This window comes from Tympanuchus pallidicinctus, unplaced genomic scaffold, assembly GCF_026119805.1.
Source record: "Tympanuchus pallidicinctus isolate F22 unplaced genomic scaffold, pur_lepc_1.0 scaffold16, whole genome shotgun sequence".
Taxonomy (NCBI): domain Eukaryota; kingdom Metazoa; phylum Chordata; class Aves; order Galliformes; family Phasianidae; genus Tympanuchus; species Tympanuchus pallidicinctus.
Window position 1 is genome coordinate 31,201,191 of NW_026294679.1, and position 17,427 is coordinate 31,218,617.

Sequence of the window (17,427 nt, forward strand, 5' to 3'; positions counted from 1 at the left end):
CTGCATTTTCCTCCTCTAAGTTCAATATTTTGCCCCAATTTACATGAACTGAATGTATAACATGAGAACCTGACAACATACTGAGAAGTTTGTGTATTCTGTAAGACACTATATATTTTTAAGTTCACCGAGTCAGTTACCTTCAGAACTACAACAAGAAGGTCAACAAGTGACTGCAACTTTATTAAGTATAACTATATTAAGTTAACTGCAACTATATTAAGGATAAATATTAAGTATTTATTAAGAAGAACAAAAGCAACTTCTATTTATTTACATGCAAATTATCTGGCTCATGAATAAACTGCCATGGTTTGAGACACAGGTGAGCTATCTTCATACTCCAGGAAGAGCTAAAATTGGCCAAAGTCAGTCACATAGCTGAGGTGCCATCCCTCGTACCCACTACAGTAGCAACACTCATTCTGAAGAAATCTCACAGGGAACTGAAAGAATTTAAAAATAATACACTGGGGGTGGGGGGGAGGATAGGTTGCAAAGAGCTACATTTAGCTGAGATCGATTTCCAAACTCATTTTCTTGCACAGACAGTTGTGAGAGACCTGAAAGAAGGCATTAACTGTCTGGCAGAGGAGAAGCAGAAGAACTATCTCTTTCAGTCACAGCTCAATGGATTCAGCAGGGCTTCTGGGCACAGCTCTGCACCTCATGCATGTAAGCAGTGCTGCTTACACATCACTTAACAGCCCTGCTGTTGGAATATTCACATCTCTGATTCCAGCAAGCAGATTTGTCCTGCAACTAGGGAATGTAAATCAGAATACCAATGCCTCCTTAAATGCTGATTTTTGAAGACAAAATTACCTCTCCCTTCTGGTTTTATAGCACCCCCAGTTTCCAAGGAATCTATCTTTTTTTACTTTGTTATACACAGCACTGATTTGTTCAATTGAAGAAATATTAGACTAGCCATTTCAACCAGCTTGATATAACACAGTCTTTGGAACCACTATGCCAGCTAAAAGTCACTCATTTGCTTACAGGAGCACCTACCCTCCTACTCAACTTTTTTACATATCCTGTTCTACAACCAAAGCTGTTTTACCAAAAGAGTTGTAATTATACCACATCAACATGGTAACTTCTCAGCAGAAGCCTCAGACCATTTACTGAGTGAGCTACCATGACTATTAATACTTAATCAGAAAACCAGCTCTTAGTCAAAAAACTCAACCGAAACCTACAAAGTTGTATTTCAAGTTTACATCAATATTTCCAAAAGTCTAATGGAAAAGAAAAAAGTTTGGACCTTCATCAATAACTTCAAAAGATTATAATGAAGATATGTGGTTACATGAGAAGTAATAACTATTCAAGGAATTAAAGGAAAATAGAGGGGAAAAAATGAATTATCATGAAAAAGCAGAAACCAAGTTATTAATAGTCTTCCCAAGATACAAAACTGTTTTGTATAGGCTGCTTACCTAACAAGCAGTACTTTGTGAGCCATTCACTAGAAAGGAAGACATCTAGCACCTAACCCTCACGAGTAACAAAAAGAAGAAATTCTGTTCATTTCTCACACACACCCCATGCTATCTGCTTTGGAGCGTCCACTCAGTAATGCTTTCCCTGAAAATCCGAGCTATGAAGAATACAGCCAAATATGACCCTTTACCACACTACATCCCATTACACAATCATAGGAGCTGTACTACAGAGAAGAGGAAAAAACAAGTACAGAGGCACCCAAGGACCTGAGTTATGACGCATGGAAACGGTAACCATTTTAAATGGCAACTCATAAATGCTAGGGGAGAGAGAAAATACCACTGATGTTCAACATACTCTGGTTGTATAGCAATATTGTGGCCAATTAACCTCCCCTGGAAAAACACATCTGCACAAACATACACCTTCTTTCTGCCCTGTTAGACACACAAGTCCCTACTGCTTAAAGCTACAGAATCAGGCTAAAACAGTGCACTACTAAGCAGGAGGTAGTGACAGCAGCAAACAACTCTGTAGTATTTAACAACATCCAGACATTTCTGTCTCTGTTTTCCTGAGCTCTCTAACAATTTCAGGCTGGCTGAGGACAGCAGAAAAGCAGCTCACAAGCCTCCTAGCTCTCCTCTTTGAGCAGTGGTCCACCACACAAAGCATCTTGCTTTGAACAGAAGATTAAGCCAGATAATTTCCATAAGATCCCTCAAAACTACATTTTTCTATCATTCTCTCAAAACTTAATTTTGCCCATCACTCATGCATTTTCCAAAGAGATTATTCTCTATCCTGTACACTGCAAAAGCAGCCAAAAGACATAGGAACGCTAATCCAGTTTATCAGAGCTTTATGTGAGTTAATCAAGCAAAATACCAAGTCATTATTCACAAACACCAACAAGATCCTGCAGTTTGCAGATAATGTTCAGACATATTTATTTCGGCTGAATACAAATTTAGGTTATAATTACCTGGACCTTAAACTTTACAATCTAAGAAGATTAGTTGGTTTAATGAATAGCAACAATGAACAAAAAGAACACAGTCTTCACAGTCTGACAGTCAGGATCAAGAAAATCAACTTGTACTTTCAACTTGCACAAGCTGTTTCAACAACATGCTATTCTTTCATTATTACTATCTAACCCTTCTGACTTTGGAAAAAAAACAAAAAAACAACTCTGAACTATTTCAAAGAAGCCACCCATACCATACATGCATTTCAACTCTGAATCACAACATAAACCCAAGATTCTAGCATTGTGCCATCAAGTTAATGCATCTGCTCTTTATCATAACTACCTACACCTTTCCGTGAATGTGTACTCCTTTTTCTGACCTGTAAGTTCTGGGAAGAATTTTCAGCTTCAACTGATCAGTACCTTTGCCTTCACCTCCATATTAATTATTTCCAATGCAATGCTATGCATTCATCTTTGAATAACAATCTTTCCAGAGGTAGTTTAGGTACTTCAGTCATTGCACTCTCTTCAAATTAAGGCAAGTAAACATATGCCTACTTTGAAGTCCCTAACTATTTCAAGACATTCATAGGCAATTTTGTTGCCCTTGGAGCAAAGCCTTCAAGACCTTGACTACACTGTAATTCTTAGCAAAACTACAGTGTAACACCAGCTGTTGAAACATTTGTGCTGCAATTATCACAGAATCACAGGATGGCGAGTTTGGAAGGGACCTCAAGGATCAGTAATCTCCAACCCCTCTGCCACACGTAGGGCCACCAGCCTCCACATTTAATACCAGATCAAGCTGCCCAGGGCCCCATCCAACCTGGCCCTGAACACCTCCAGGGACAGGGGCAAATCTTCAACATGCTGCACATATTGCAGCACTGCTCTAACACTAAGATCAAAGACTATCTGAAAGGATATATGTGAAGACACCTAATTTAAAAGAGAAGCAGCCTAACACACCAGTTCAGTGCACTTAAAGGCAAATCTAACATTTCCCCTCACACCACCAGTGTTTAGTGCTCTCCATCATTCAAAGATGTCATCATCAACAGCTGAAACTATTTTCTTTCAACAAAATCTTAAAGCAGCTCTTTCCCTTTTGCGCTGAAAAAATAAATTAACTGTTTCACTCATTTACCTTCACTCACAAGGTAGGATAGGAGGAAGGGGTAAGGAAGAGAAAGATGTGGAGCTAGTATCTAAATCTTTTTCTAGAGTAATTAATCCTGTTTAATGGGATGCACTTACAGGACATACACTACAGATCATACTCCTGGTTTCTATTAATGATGGCAGTCCACTCTCAAACAAATGAGGAGGAAGTTCAATAAAATGAAGCGTTCCCAAACTATTCCTATTTCTACACTCTGTACTTACCCAGAAGACAATGTTGTAGCTGAAGAGCAGATATTTGTACCAACAGCTGACTTCTGCATTAGAATATCGGTAATAGTGCATCTTCTATCACACGGCGTCTGCAGAGAAGAACAAATAAAAGTGAAAGATAGTTAAGAATAAAAGATTCTGCTTCCTGCTCTTCCACTCTGCTAAGAACAAACTATGGCAACCTGTACCATACACTGTTTAGAAACTTCGAAACTTGTGCTTCCCTCAAACCTTCTGAGTATTTGTTGCTTAATAACCTTATCTTCTTTAAGCACACTAATGTGGCAACAGGAAGAAGCATCCAAAAAGGAAACTGGCTAAACAACCAGCCTAATATCTGCATCAGCAGCTTCACATTCATCAACCTTGTCACTCTCTCAAAGCCCTTACATTTACATGGACAGCTATGTGGACTTGTGCAGAAATCTAAATACACACCAACACCCCAGCAAGCACGATGTTCCAAGTGCCTATACTGCTAAATGCAACAGGCACTCAGACTTCTCAGTACTTTAATGTTTCTTTACCAAAACAGCACACTATAAGAGGATTTATTTTTAAGAGTAAAAGCAATATGTGCTCCAGAGTTCTGCTTTCATGCTTCCAAACATACACTGGAGAGATAAGGTTGAATAGCAAACACTTCAGAGAACTGAGGCTTTTCAGAGCACTGTAAGTAACCCACCTCTGCAGACAGGCCACGTACAGAAAAACGTAGGGCAAGCTCTTAATGTGAAAGCTAAAGCTGTGCAGCCACCCACCCAAGTTTCAGAGGCGTAGCTGCATAGACTACATAGCAAGTACTGCCTACAACAGACAGCAAGCAGCAGCTTCAGATTTCAGTCCTCCACACACTGTTTTCTTCCAATAAGATGTTTGGGAAGTGCTTGCAAGAGAAGCAATTAGGGAATTTTCCCAACACCTTCTAAGAAACAGATTTCAAGGACAATGTTGGCATTCACAGGTTAGCTATAGCTATGAGAAGGGAAATGTACTTCATTTAGATGGCAATCTGCAGTTGAGTGTATAAAAACTCCACTGAAAGAGAAAGGACAGAACTACAGACAGACATTCTCAACCCAAGAGATTTCAGACAGAAATCTCAAGTAGGTTTCAGTTTTCCTTCTAGAGGTCTCCCTGTGCCAGCTTGGCTCCCCCTGAGCAGACTGGGCCCCTCCAAGGTCCAGACACATGCACGTCCTCACCAGTTCCAATGAGCAAACTGGTTTGCAGCCTAACCAAATGCAGATAGTTCACAGAAATGCAGAAACAGTGCAGAAAATCCAAAGAGAACACTTACATAATAGAATACTCCATAGTTTTAGTAAAGGATGGAAAAACATAGGAAAGCCATATGACTTGGTGCACCAAGTATTATTTAAATACTTAAAATTTCCATTGCTTCCAAGCTAATATGAATGGCACATACAAAAAAAGGAATTATCAGACCTCGGTGACATTTAGTAATGATTTTATGCTAAATGCCATTGGTCAAAAAAAGCATAGATGATGTGCACTGCTACCAGAGCTGCACTGAGCAGAGGTGCCACAGCACTGGTCGGTGAGGACAGTGTATTCTGGACAGTGCATCAAACGAGCTCACCAGATAGAATGAGAGCACACGCAGCCAGCATGTGCCACATTTCAGGTATGAGATATTCACAGACTTAAATTCTTTGTTTATGACAATAGTTCTGTCTTGAGAAAGCCATAGAGCTTCTGTATCAGTATCTTTCACCTTTCCGTAAGATCAAACTGCTACCACTGAATCCCAATTCCTACCTCTTCCCTAAATCAATGCTGTATGCACAGCATCAGTCAGCCCTCTCATCATATCAATGGTGGAGGATGCGAGGAAACAGATGCCTGTGTTCCACATGCTATCACACCCAGAGACTCCAAAAATTCTTCAGGACAGTTAACAGCCACACCTTCAAAAGCCTGCTATCAGTCTTGCTAGTATCTTACTTAGTAAGATATCAGAGGCACAAACACAGAAGAGGAATGGCGTTTTGTTATCACCGTGTTCTGATACCATTACGTAAAGGACTACTTGATGAAGCCTATTAACCAGAAAGCTTGCTTGAAAGCTACTAGGAGAAACTGAGAAAATTGCACAAGAAACGGAGTGAATTTAAGTCAAAACGGAAACATTTCTCCCTTCAGCAGCTCCTGAAGAGACACTGACTGCACACCATGAACTGGTTTCGGGGAAACAACAGACTCAGCAGAAAGATTAAAGGAGCTGTTGTGCATTCTTATACAAAGAAAAACAGCAAAATTTATCATGCTAGAGTCTGGAAATTCATCACTAACACCTGAGCTGGGTATTTCCATGGCACAGAACTTTAACCTCATTTAGTTTTAACCAAATACTGAACACAAGTTGTGCCTTCTGAAGTTCACCTTATAACTAGTTTCAATGCTCACACCAACACCACGTCACACCAAGTATGCACAACCTTTCCATTTTAATAATGGAAGCTGTACTTCACTGCAGTATGGGCAGCCACTGGCAACCACTTCTTTAGAAGTAATCCAGGCATTCACGTAAGCTGAGTTTTGCAATTTGTGCTCCCAAGACGCAGACGGTTCTGCTTCCTCATGCCCTGCTTCAGCTTTACTAACTGACATTTTCAACCCACCCAGTTTTACAGACCACATTTAGGAATCTTACAGTTACAAACAAAGTGAAGTAAATAGGTCTGAATACCAATTTACTGACATGCTATTCTAAACCTGCAGCTAAAGAAGGAACAAACGTTTCATTTTCCCAGCTTGAACTCATTTAAAGTGCATACAGCTAAGTCTTTAGCTCCAAGTGGCAATTTACATTTCAACAACCAAGGTTCATGCAGCTGTCCAAGTCAGCAAGTATACTGGGTCTGGGGAAGGGAGGGAAAAGAACCTAGGAAACAGCAGTTAGTATCTCAATATGCTGCACCATGGCTGGACTGCAGCAAGACAACAACTGTCAGAACAAACAACTTGATCTGTCGCAGGCATACCAAGGCCTCCACTGCTGTTTGTCTTCCCTCCCCTATGAAAATGAGAATCTTGCAAGAGACAGAATCTGCAACTTCAAGCTGCACGTAGTACAATTAAAATATGTTGTTTTTGCTTTTGCAATTACAAGAGGTGGCTGCAGGTGGCATTCAGCTACCAAAGTGTCTCACACACATCATGAAAGCTGGGATTTGCTAGACAGACCTCAAAAATACAGTCTGAGGCAGAAAGGAAAGCAAACAATTTCAGCAATCAAAACACAGAGTCTGAAGTCCTGCTTTTTGTTGGGTTGCCCTTTCTGACATCAGGCATTCAAAGGCTCAGCAATTATTCAAATTTCAACTTCAAAGAAAGTAGTAGTTCTAACAACAGCATCAGAAGTGTCCTTACTGATAAGCATGGTAAGTCATCATAAGTCATCATTTTAACCAACAGCTTAACCAAAAATTTCTCCTCACTTCCCCATACAACTGGCAGGATGACCCAGCCAATATTTCCACAGGACTGCTGCAGAATGAAAAAGTGAAGTGTTTTAAAGCTTGCAAATGGCAGGAGGGCAGTACTACCAGCACCGGTTCTTCATTGCAAGCAGCTGTCCTGCAACAGCACAGGGCTGCTGAGACAAACGCTACCTTCTGATATTCCTGTCTATACAGAGCATATTTGACTACTGCCTTTGTTTATCCCCACTGCCATCCATTTGGTTCCTCTCAATGGACCACCAAGTGCCATGTGGAGCAGTACAGTCAGTACCGAAGCTGGATTCACATTCTGACGTACTTAATCTGAAGCATAGATATATTTGGCTGTTTTTTTCCCACAATCCTACAAACAAACAGAGCAGGCAGCCCACTCAAAGCTGCAAAGCCACCTTCCTCATGTTTATACTAACAGCAGCCTTGTTTCCTAACATAGGAAGCATCTGATATCAGCCCAAAGATCTGCTTTGTCAGTACTTCACGTAATTTACATCACAGGCTACGCAACTAGAGTTAATACTACAAATCACTTGGAAGCCCATAGTAGCATGTAGGCAGCACTGATTAGTAACTTTCTCTACTGTATTTCTTACAAAGCAGGTCATGTCATCTCAGCTGACAGTCATCACCCACTCACAACAAAACCAATTTCTGAAAATTAAACAGAGCACAGTTGCTTGGGTAGAAATTATAACATTGTTTAGAGATTTCATGAGGAAAACATGTTGTTCAAGAGACTGCTGCCATTTCAAAAGCATTTCCACACCTACCAATTTCACTTTTACCTTCCAAACGCAACAGCAGTGATGCTCAGACTACTGATTAACTCTTGTGAAAACAGCCATGATTTATTAATCGTACCTGGATATGCAAGGAAATCCTCAAAGATCAGATGTCAATCTAGAACTGGAACAACGGGAACACACGTCTCTGAATCCAAGCCTGCAAACCCACGAACATCAAGCAGCACTGGCTTTACTGAGAGGACCGAGGCCACACTCACATTTCACAGATCATGCCAGCGTTGCCACTGCATTAAGTTCAATCGTCTTGCCCTGTCCCCTCCTAAAATCCACAACCATTCATCAGCATATGGCAACAATCATACACTGAACCATTAAGCAAATACTCAAATCAATGCTGTAATCTGTTGTGAAACACGCTAAGAAAGCAGCATTAAGTCTCCCAATCCATCTTGCCAGAGGCACGCTAATGGCAGCAGTGGATGCAGCCATGTGGTGGCACGAGGGCAAGGCTGGGAGGCCAGAAGCTGCGCCAGCTTCCCCAGGGTGCTCAAGGAAATGTGGTTACACTGTGATGTCTGCCTACACCAGCATTGTAGACAGAACGTTAGCATGCTGAAAAGGACAAAGCAAGGGGACGGGGGCAGAACTAAGACAAAAATAAATAAATAAATAAAAATCAGTAAGCCAGTGGCTGTTCCCCGTATCAATCATCAGTACAAAGCATTGAGCCCATGTGAAGATGGTGAAGCAAATGAACAGAGACACAAGAACAGAGCACAGAGGAGTGAGGAGAACTTGGCAATACAATAAGAGATGCACTGGGGCCTACTGCTTTTTTTGCACCTGCCTACTCAATGCCACTCTGCTATCAACATCAACTTCATACCAAAAACATGAGCTGACTGATTTGAAATGCTGTCACTAGAAATTAAAAACATATCATTCTTTCAGAGGATAATAATCAAATAATAGTGTTTAGGGTTTTCTGTTTGTTTCTTTTGTGTCTGTCTTTCTATTTCACACATTCCTGACCTGGATTTTCTTAGCTCCAGCTCAGATGTTCTTAGTTCTCGTTTCAGAAGGCACAAAAAGGCACATTTAGACTGCTCTTTCCACACTGTAGAGATAAGATGACAACAGTCATAATGTTCAGTACAAAATCCAGGCACCAGGCATCAACTCTTCACATATAAGGACTGAATCTGGATGACAAGAAGAAGAACTGATGGGACTTCCAGCTCTTATAACAAATCTGTTCCCAAAACTGGAGACAGTAATACTTCCCAAGATTCAGGAGGCTCTACAATCATATGTCATCTTCGTTTTTGTCATTTTCTATCCCAGGGACTCTTAGAGAAGTCCCTAAAGAAACAGAAGTTTCTCTTCAAGAAATAAGGGTACAGTGCTTTTACTTCAACTACAATCCAGAGGAGGAGAATAATGTCAGCTCATTGTTAGGGGAAATGTGAACATTATTCAACAAAATGGTTGCTTTCATTGTTTAAATCTGAAAGATTCCAGATGCAAGACTGACACTGTGAACACGTTATCCCTATCTTGCTAAAGAAATAATGGCTGGTAAAACAGCCCTCTGAAATTCACGGAAAACATGACTAAAGCTAGAGAGATTTCTTAACACATTACCCTTTAGGGCTCATATTTCTGTACCATGCTGAAGATTCAAAGCCTTCCTTATTTGAAGGATGTTAGTAGCACAATTTGCTCCAACATAAACTCTACAAGACAATCCTTAGCGCAGGCACAGTCTGCTAATCAAACTGGTGGCATTGTATGACAGAGTAAAAGTTTCAGCAGATAAAGTAAAGGCAAGTCATGTCATCTACCTGGACTTGTGCAAAGCCTTCTATGTGGTCGTGCACCACAGCCTTACCTCCAAACTGAGGCTGGTCACAAATGATATCCTCCAGGGGTTCCACCTTGAGACCTGTGCTCTTTAACATCTTTACCAATGACATACACAATATGATTGAGTGTACTCTCAGCAAGTTTGCAGATCACAGTAAGCTGAGTGGTGCATCATAGAAGAAAGAAATGCCTCCCAAAGGGCCCTGGACAGACTCAAGAAGTGGGTCTACAAGAATACTGTTAAGTTCAACAAAGCCAAGCACAAAGCATTGCACTTGGGTCAAGGCAATCCCAGGTATGCGTACAGACTGGGAGAAATCACTAAGAGCAGCCCTGCAGAGAAAGACTTGAGACTCTGGTGGGTGAAAACATAATGTAAGCCAGCAGCACACACTTGCAGCTAGGAAGCATCCTGGCCTGCATCAAAAGATGGGTGAGAGCAGAGTAAGGGAGGTTACTGTCACCTTCTACTCTGCCTTTGTAAATAGTACTCCCCTCCTGTATTCCACAGCAGCAGAGGGGCAGCCTGCCAAAAGGGTGTTACACATGGAAGCGCATAGGAAGGAAAGGTGTCAAAACAAATTCCTCCACACAGGAAAGAAACGCCCCCAACACTTGCTAAACAGCTACGGAGACCAAACAGTGGATGTCAGCACAGTGAGTGGTGCATTTCAGCAGGGTACCTGCACTGGTGCAGATTTTAATGACCACAGCACATAGGCTTTGGTTCAGTGCTGGTGAAAATGCATAACCGGCAGTGGAGACTACACTGAAAAATGGTGTTTTGTAGCTGAGAACTAGCTCTCTAAAATAGTACTACTGAGCTCTTAGCAGCTAGTGTAATTTCCACAGGAAAAAATTGCATTCAACAGGCTGCCCATGGAAGACGTGGTCACTGTCCCCAGAAGCTTTCAAGGAAGATGCAGATGTGGTACTTAAGAACGTGGTGGTGATGGGCTGATGGTTGACCTTGATCACAGGAAGACAGATCTTATAAAAGACTAATAAAGAAACATGACCAATTTTTTCTTTCAGTTGAATGTCTTACTACAACTCCATATGTTCCATTAGAAGATGTGCAGGTAATGAAGTCAACTGAAAATGGAGTCGTGAATATGCCAAAGAAAATGGCTGATCTACCTGGAAGTCTTGAATTCTCAAATTCCTTTATCAAAATGGAAAGCAACACTGCATATATTTTACTGTTCACAGGACTGCGTTTGGTCAACATATCGCATGAAGTTATTTTCCATAACTTGAGCTAGTTTGCTGGGGTGCATTCAGTAGCCACACCAGATATGTTGACAAGGGTTGAAGAAAATCACTTTTAAGTCATTTTCACTGCTTCACATAAATCAAGAGATTTAGCTGTGCCCTTCATCAGCACCAAAGTAGCTATTTCTTCAGTGACATTATATTTATTATCAATATCTCTAGTGAAAATGGCAAGTTGAGCCTTATCTGTAGTGTCACTACTTTCAACTATTGTCAAAACACAATGTTTGAAATTAGCAGTGGGAGCTGGTTTTCTGGATTTTTGTTCTTCATTTTTAAATCAGGACACATTACATCTGCCATGCTTTCCAAACACTGCCAGTAAACTCACCATGAAGAAATGCTTTTTTTTTTTTTTTTTTTTGCAATCAGATTTGCAACTATGCAACAAATTTCCGTAACAGAGTCCACTTGAGTTCTAACTTTCTTTTCACAATTCTGCTCAGATGCCAACCATTTTTTCAGGTTTATCTTGTCTTTACAAACCATTTCCTAACGCGCATCTGATTTGGCAACATGTTTTTACAGTTGGAAAAGATATCATCTGCAATCTTTAAGAACTGCCAGTTTCCTCACAAATTAAGCATAGTTATAGTATTTGTCTTGACAAAGAATACTCATCTGTCCATTTCTAATTGAACACCCAAGATATGCAGTTTGCAGTGCACTGTACCCTCCCCTTCCCCTGGCTCCAGCCCATGATACAGTGATGGTTTGCCTGTTGCTGAGTCACGGATGCAGAGCCATCACCATGATGGCATGGGCTGCACTGGGACTGGCCCAGGCTGCAGGTGAGACACACCTGGACTAGATTATCTTAGTGGTCTTCTCCAATCTTAATGATTCTACGAGGAATAGGAGGCATTACTTCCATAGCACTTCGCAAGTAACTTTTAACTACTGACACTGAGGAGAGGTACAACTCAGTATGCACTGAATTTTATCTAGTTTATGCTACTCTTACTTTGCTGACATCAGGTTCACTAAAGTATTACGCGAACAGGGAAACCTGCTCTGACATATAGCAGCAACTTGAGAAAGGACACCAACTAAAAAAATACCTCTGACCTAGTTTAGGAATAATCTGCTCCAAGTAGCTGACTGCAGAAAGAGAAAGAAACGTCATGAGTAAACTGAGTCAAAAAGTCAGAACATAGACAAGAACAAGTGAAAAACTGTAGAAAAGGGAAGATGTTAGGCTCTGTGTAAGTATTTGAGAACAGCTCACAGCAAGAACACAAGACACAAAGCCCTTATATCTTACCTTCTAAAGCACTACAGAATAAGACGTTCCTGCAAATTAAAAATCAGACTGACTACACTAGGAAAAATAAAGTCAACGCCATATACTTACTGCAGTTCAATGAATGGCTCCTTAATCCAAACATTTCCAAGGGATTAATTTTATTCTGTTTTAATAACATGACTATGAAAAGTCTCTATTACAGTTTCACCTAATTAGAAGGTTACCTACATGTAGTAACTTATTTAGTATAGACACAAACCACAAGCTATATTTGCCTTTTTCCTTCACAGAAGATTCAGATATCATCCAACAGAAATGTGTCAGTCATCCTCACCACCAGTTGATTCAGTTCAGGGAGCAAAGCCTGTTAGAACAAGCAGCTGCCCAGAACTTCTCAGCAGCTTTCTATGCCTCTCCTGAGAGCAGACACACACCCAGTCACTATAACATTAACAGCAATGGGACGGAACTCCTAGTCCCAAATTAATTAATTATGCATAATTATTTACTGCATAATAATTAATTATGCAACTGCTCTCACAAGAGCTTAGTAGAGGGGGACAAGCACCTCCCTCTCCCTGCTGGCCACCTCTTTTTTAATGCAGCCCAGAACACTCCTAAAACATACCCCCCCCCCCACACACACACACAAAATTCAACTTATGGGGGTGGTTAAAAAACATTTTAAAACCCTTACTGGGTTTGGAGACCTCATGCAAAGCCTGCCCTCTGCTGCTGCCCTGCCTCACGCCCAGGAGCACCTCACTTTACGTGCTGGCCAGACCAACTGTGGGCTCATAGGCTACAGGAGAAAATAGTTCTTTGTGGCTGCACAGACAGCTCAGCTGCAGCATGACAACCAAGCTTCCTACCAACTGACTTCCTGGTCAAAAAAAAAAAAAACCAAAAAACCACTTGTTTGATTTTCAGAAAAAGGAGTAACACGTAAACCTCCAACATACAACACTGGAAAACATTCGAGAAGTGACAGAAGAGCATTCACCAAACATCTCCCACACCCACCTGCTACCAACTCTTCAGGAGACTACATGTCTGGGCCCAAAAAGGTGAAAACAGAGGAGGCTACAGGAGATGCAGCAGGTAGGTTTGCACAGCACCCTGCCCACACTACCACAAAGCGTGGAGAAAGAAAAAAGTTGCTCTAGGCTGCTCAGGCAGGGCTAGAAACACTCCAGTCCTTCCTCCAGTAGCCAGCACGGGAGGTTGTGGAGTCTCCTCTGGAGATGTTCAAGACCTGCCTGGATGCCTGCCTGTGCGACCTGCTGTAGGGAACCTGCTTTGGCAGGGGGGTTGGACTCAATGATCTCTGGAGGTCCCTTCCAACCCCTACAATTCTGTGATTTTGTGATTCTGTGATTTTGTGATGAGAAACCCTCCGTTGTTTTACTGGAAGGCTCACATCCTCCCCAAGGTAAAGGAGAAAAACAAGCTGTCCACCTCGTGCAGGGCGCATCAACAACAACACAGTGCAGCAAATCACAGCAGTGCAGGACAGGCAGCAATGCTGCACACAAAGACATTGGTCTCTGCAGCAGCAAACAGCAAAGGCACCCAGCAGAATCCACAGGCACTGAGGTGGGACAGAAACAGTCCCATCTGCACCTTTAATCAGAGGAGAAAATAAATACCTCTGAGGAAAGAAAAAAAAACTGTAACACAGGAAACTGCCATCTTAACATGCTGACAGTATCATTGGTTACACAAGCAGCAGAGAACAGAGGGGGGAAAAAAGCAAACAAACCAGAGCTCAAAGATATCTTCCCTGCCCATTCATCTTAGATGGGCAAATCTTACAGCTGAATTCCCTCCTGCTCTGCAGAATTAATCACTGCTATGACCACGCTGTCAAAATACCCTACACCATCTCAACATGCTGTGCATTTTGCAAAGTCACCTCACTGTCTTCTGAGGGTCACCTCACCAACTCCCTATCCATTTGTTTCAAGTCACCTAACTTTTTAAGTGAACCTTCTTCCTCTCCAGGCTGGCCACAAACTTACTAGATTAACTTAATAAGCAGGAAAGAAAGCTTTTTTTATTTTAATCCTTTATTAAATACAGTTTTCAATCCCTGCATTCCCTTCTCATATAACACTAACACCATTTAATAACAAACGATTGAGAGGAAAAGAGTATCAAGAGAATCAGCTCCATATTCCAACATTCAGAATCTTGCTCTCATGTTGCATTTTGGTTGCTTGCATCTCTGATGTCTTCCTTCGGAAGCAAGTTCAGGCTACTCTATTTATCCTCTATTCCAGAGGTTCCCAGACGTCAAAATTTATGCAGCAGCATCAGTTTTATAACCCAAAGCAAGAGCAGACAGCTCCTGCTAAGCAGAACAAAAGACTTTCAGAAATACTGATACACACAGCATTCAGCTGCCTCTGCACACCGTACCCCACCCTGCTTCCTGCAGCTGCATCTTCCCAGAGAGAAAGAGATACCAAACATTTAGTCTTTCAGCTACAGAACATAAGCCTTTAAAACAGCGAAAAGATGAGTGGAAAGTGACTTGGGGACACAGAAACACAGTAGGCTTGGTACACTACTAAGCTGTCTGAAACAATTAAGCCAAAAAAAAAAGAAGAAAAAAACCCACAAAAGCGAGCCAAAAGCTCACCAGCATGCTCAGAAAATGCGTGAGCCTATTAGGGCCAAAGGAAGAGACCAAGCTCCCTTGAGCTTCAGTACAAGTCTTCAGAGGGAAGACCACTTGCTCAGCTTGTCAGAAGTACCTGACAGAGGGCATACAGCTGCTATCAAAACCAGGACAATGCTCAACAACAACATCTACACGTATTACATACACCCTTCTCTTTGATGTTCAGATTCAGATTAACAACAAAGACTGCCATCAAGCTTTCTTTTAGCTTTTGTATGGAGTTAGTAAAGACAATGACGCAGAAACAGTTCTCAGGAAGAAAAATATGTAAGCAGACTCTCTGAGTAAGAGCGGAAATTCAGCCATCATATGTAAGACTCACTGCAAGGAAAGAGAAACTACTGTTCTCTTGCTCCCCAAAAGGACAAGAGACAGGAAACATTAAAGTAAAAGCAAGTGCTGGTGCCTCCTTACCAACAGGTGCTGAGGCATCATTTGAACCACATAGGAAAACTAACTATCCTGCAAAGCAGCCCAAGTTTGGATGCATTTCCTCACACACTCAGCCTGTTTTATTTTCCATCACTCTAAGCTCTCTGCATCATACGAGAACAGAAGGGTGAACAATTGGGCAGAACAACAGCTCTGCTCCCTCAAAGACAGGCTTCATTTCCTAGAGTTGGGTCAGACTAGTAAGCGAGGCCAGAAGGAGCCTGGCCATTCCAACCAAGTGGTTTCAGCTGCAAACAGCAGCATCCCTCATCCCGACAACTTTTGAGTATCACTACTTTCTACAAGTTAAACCTTCCGCTGTGTCACACTTAAACCAGCAGAATTAACAACAATTTTTCAGCTCACTGGCCATACTGAAGACAGGCTTTGTTCAGGCATACAGAGAAGCTCACTTACAAAGCAAAATAATTAAAGCACAAGACCTACAATCACATTTAATTAAAACTGTTTCAAAATGAAGCTGTGAGAAGCCAGAATGCTTTAGGTTTTTTTTTTTTCTTTTTTTTTTTTTTCCCCCCACCTTCATTTCCTGAGGGGAAAATCAGATTTCAGTAATTTTATGAGGCTCAAATTATCAAACTATAACCCATACATCACAAACCTTGATTAGCTTCACTCTCAAGATATCTGACATGGTTCTTCACCTTTTCCTTACTGGAAGCTTTCAGCTTAGCACAAGTCAAAAGGCCAAGGAGAAAGATGCTGATCCAGAACTAGAGGCTGGAAGGTTGCATCAGACCCCTCAAACAAGCTAACAACACATCTCTAGAAGAGCCCTAGGCTTTAGGGCTTGTAACACTAGCAAGGAAGACGCCTGCTTTGGATTCCTTTAGCTGCTGTTCCCCACAGCAACTTTCTGCAATAACTACCCCCAAACTAAAGAAAATCCTTGTTTGGGTGTTTAGTTCCTTATTTCAGGCAAGGGACACGACAGTCACAGTATATTCATGGATTTTGTGAATTACAGCCTGTTAGCAACTTTTAAAATATGCCACGAATGCTGAAGTACAGAGGCCCCTTTTACCAGAACTGGGAAGTTTTGACCCAGGAAACCACAGTGCGAGGCAGCATGGCACAAAAAGCCTGCAACTAAAAACATTCTTGGATCACATGTAAAATAGGCATAAGCATCTCTTTTCTTGTTCCTGAAGCCCACATTTTGCCATACACCATTCAAGTGTATGTGTGTGTGTGTGCGCGCGCAAAAGCTGAGAAATCACTTAGAGTGAGGATCTGTATAAGCAGCTTTGACAATAGCTCTGTGAACTCCACTTCCCCCATACACACTTGAATGGAATTTCTAATAGTTAGCAAGCACACCATTTACTCATGTTCAGCACTGCTCAAACCACACCTAAAACACAATGAGAAACTTGTCCAGTTAACACTATTACTCTTCTCACAAGTCTGTCAGCACTACACCCATTTACTGGTAGCAGTTGACTTACAGCCACACAGCACAACTTAATAAACCAAATCTAACTACCTTCAGAGAAAAATCAAGGTCAGCCTCAAGACACGAGATACTGAACAAGATCAAAAAGCACATTCCTCAGTTACTCACTGGAAGAAGTTAGATGCAGGCTAACTTCAAAGACTACCTACATGCTTGCATTCAGACATGAAAAGCTCACAGCACACCGTGTCAATAATTCTTCTATAATCTAAGAGTAAAACTACAACACCAAGCAAGTGCCCTCACTTGGCTGAATTTCAGGGCTAGAGAGAGAGAATTCACAACCATCATACACATCATACCTAAATCTGGCAAAATGTAGCTCAGAGCATAATGTAGTTCAGTTAAGCAAGAACATATCTGGCAGCTACGCTGCTCCTAACACAGC

The 17,427-nt window shown here is 41.5% G+C and overlaps 1 protein-coding gene across 4 annotated transcripts in view; it reads right to left on the bottom strand.

The window, feature by feature from the left end:
• TSPAN14 (tetraspanin 14) overlaps window positions 1–17,427 on the bottom strand; it is a 38,172-nt gene that overhangs the window by 18,503 nt on the left and 2,242 nt on the right. For 3 of the 4 annotated variants that reach the window (XM_052677621.1, XM_052677618.1, XM_052677620.1), the window contains exon 2: window positions 3,818–3,915. In XM_052677621.1, the coding sequence (XP_052533581.1) occupies window positions 3,818–3,898 (81 nt within the window). In that variant the 5' untranslated portion in view covers window positions 3,899–3,915. Of the gene's footprint in view, window positions 1–3,817; window positions 3,916–8,172; window positions 8,192–17,427 lie in introns of those variants that run through there. The other variant, XM_052677622.1, reaches the window with a different exon arrangement.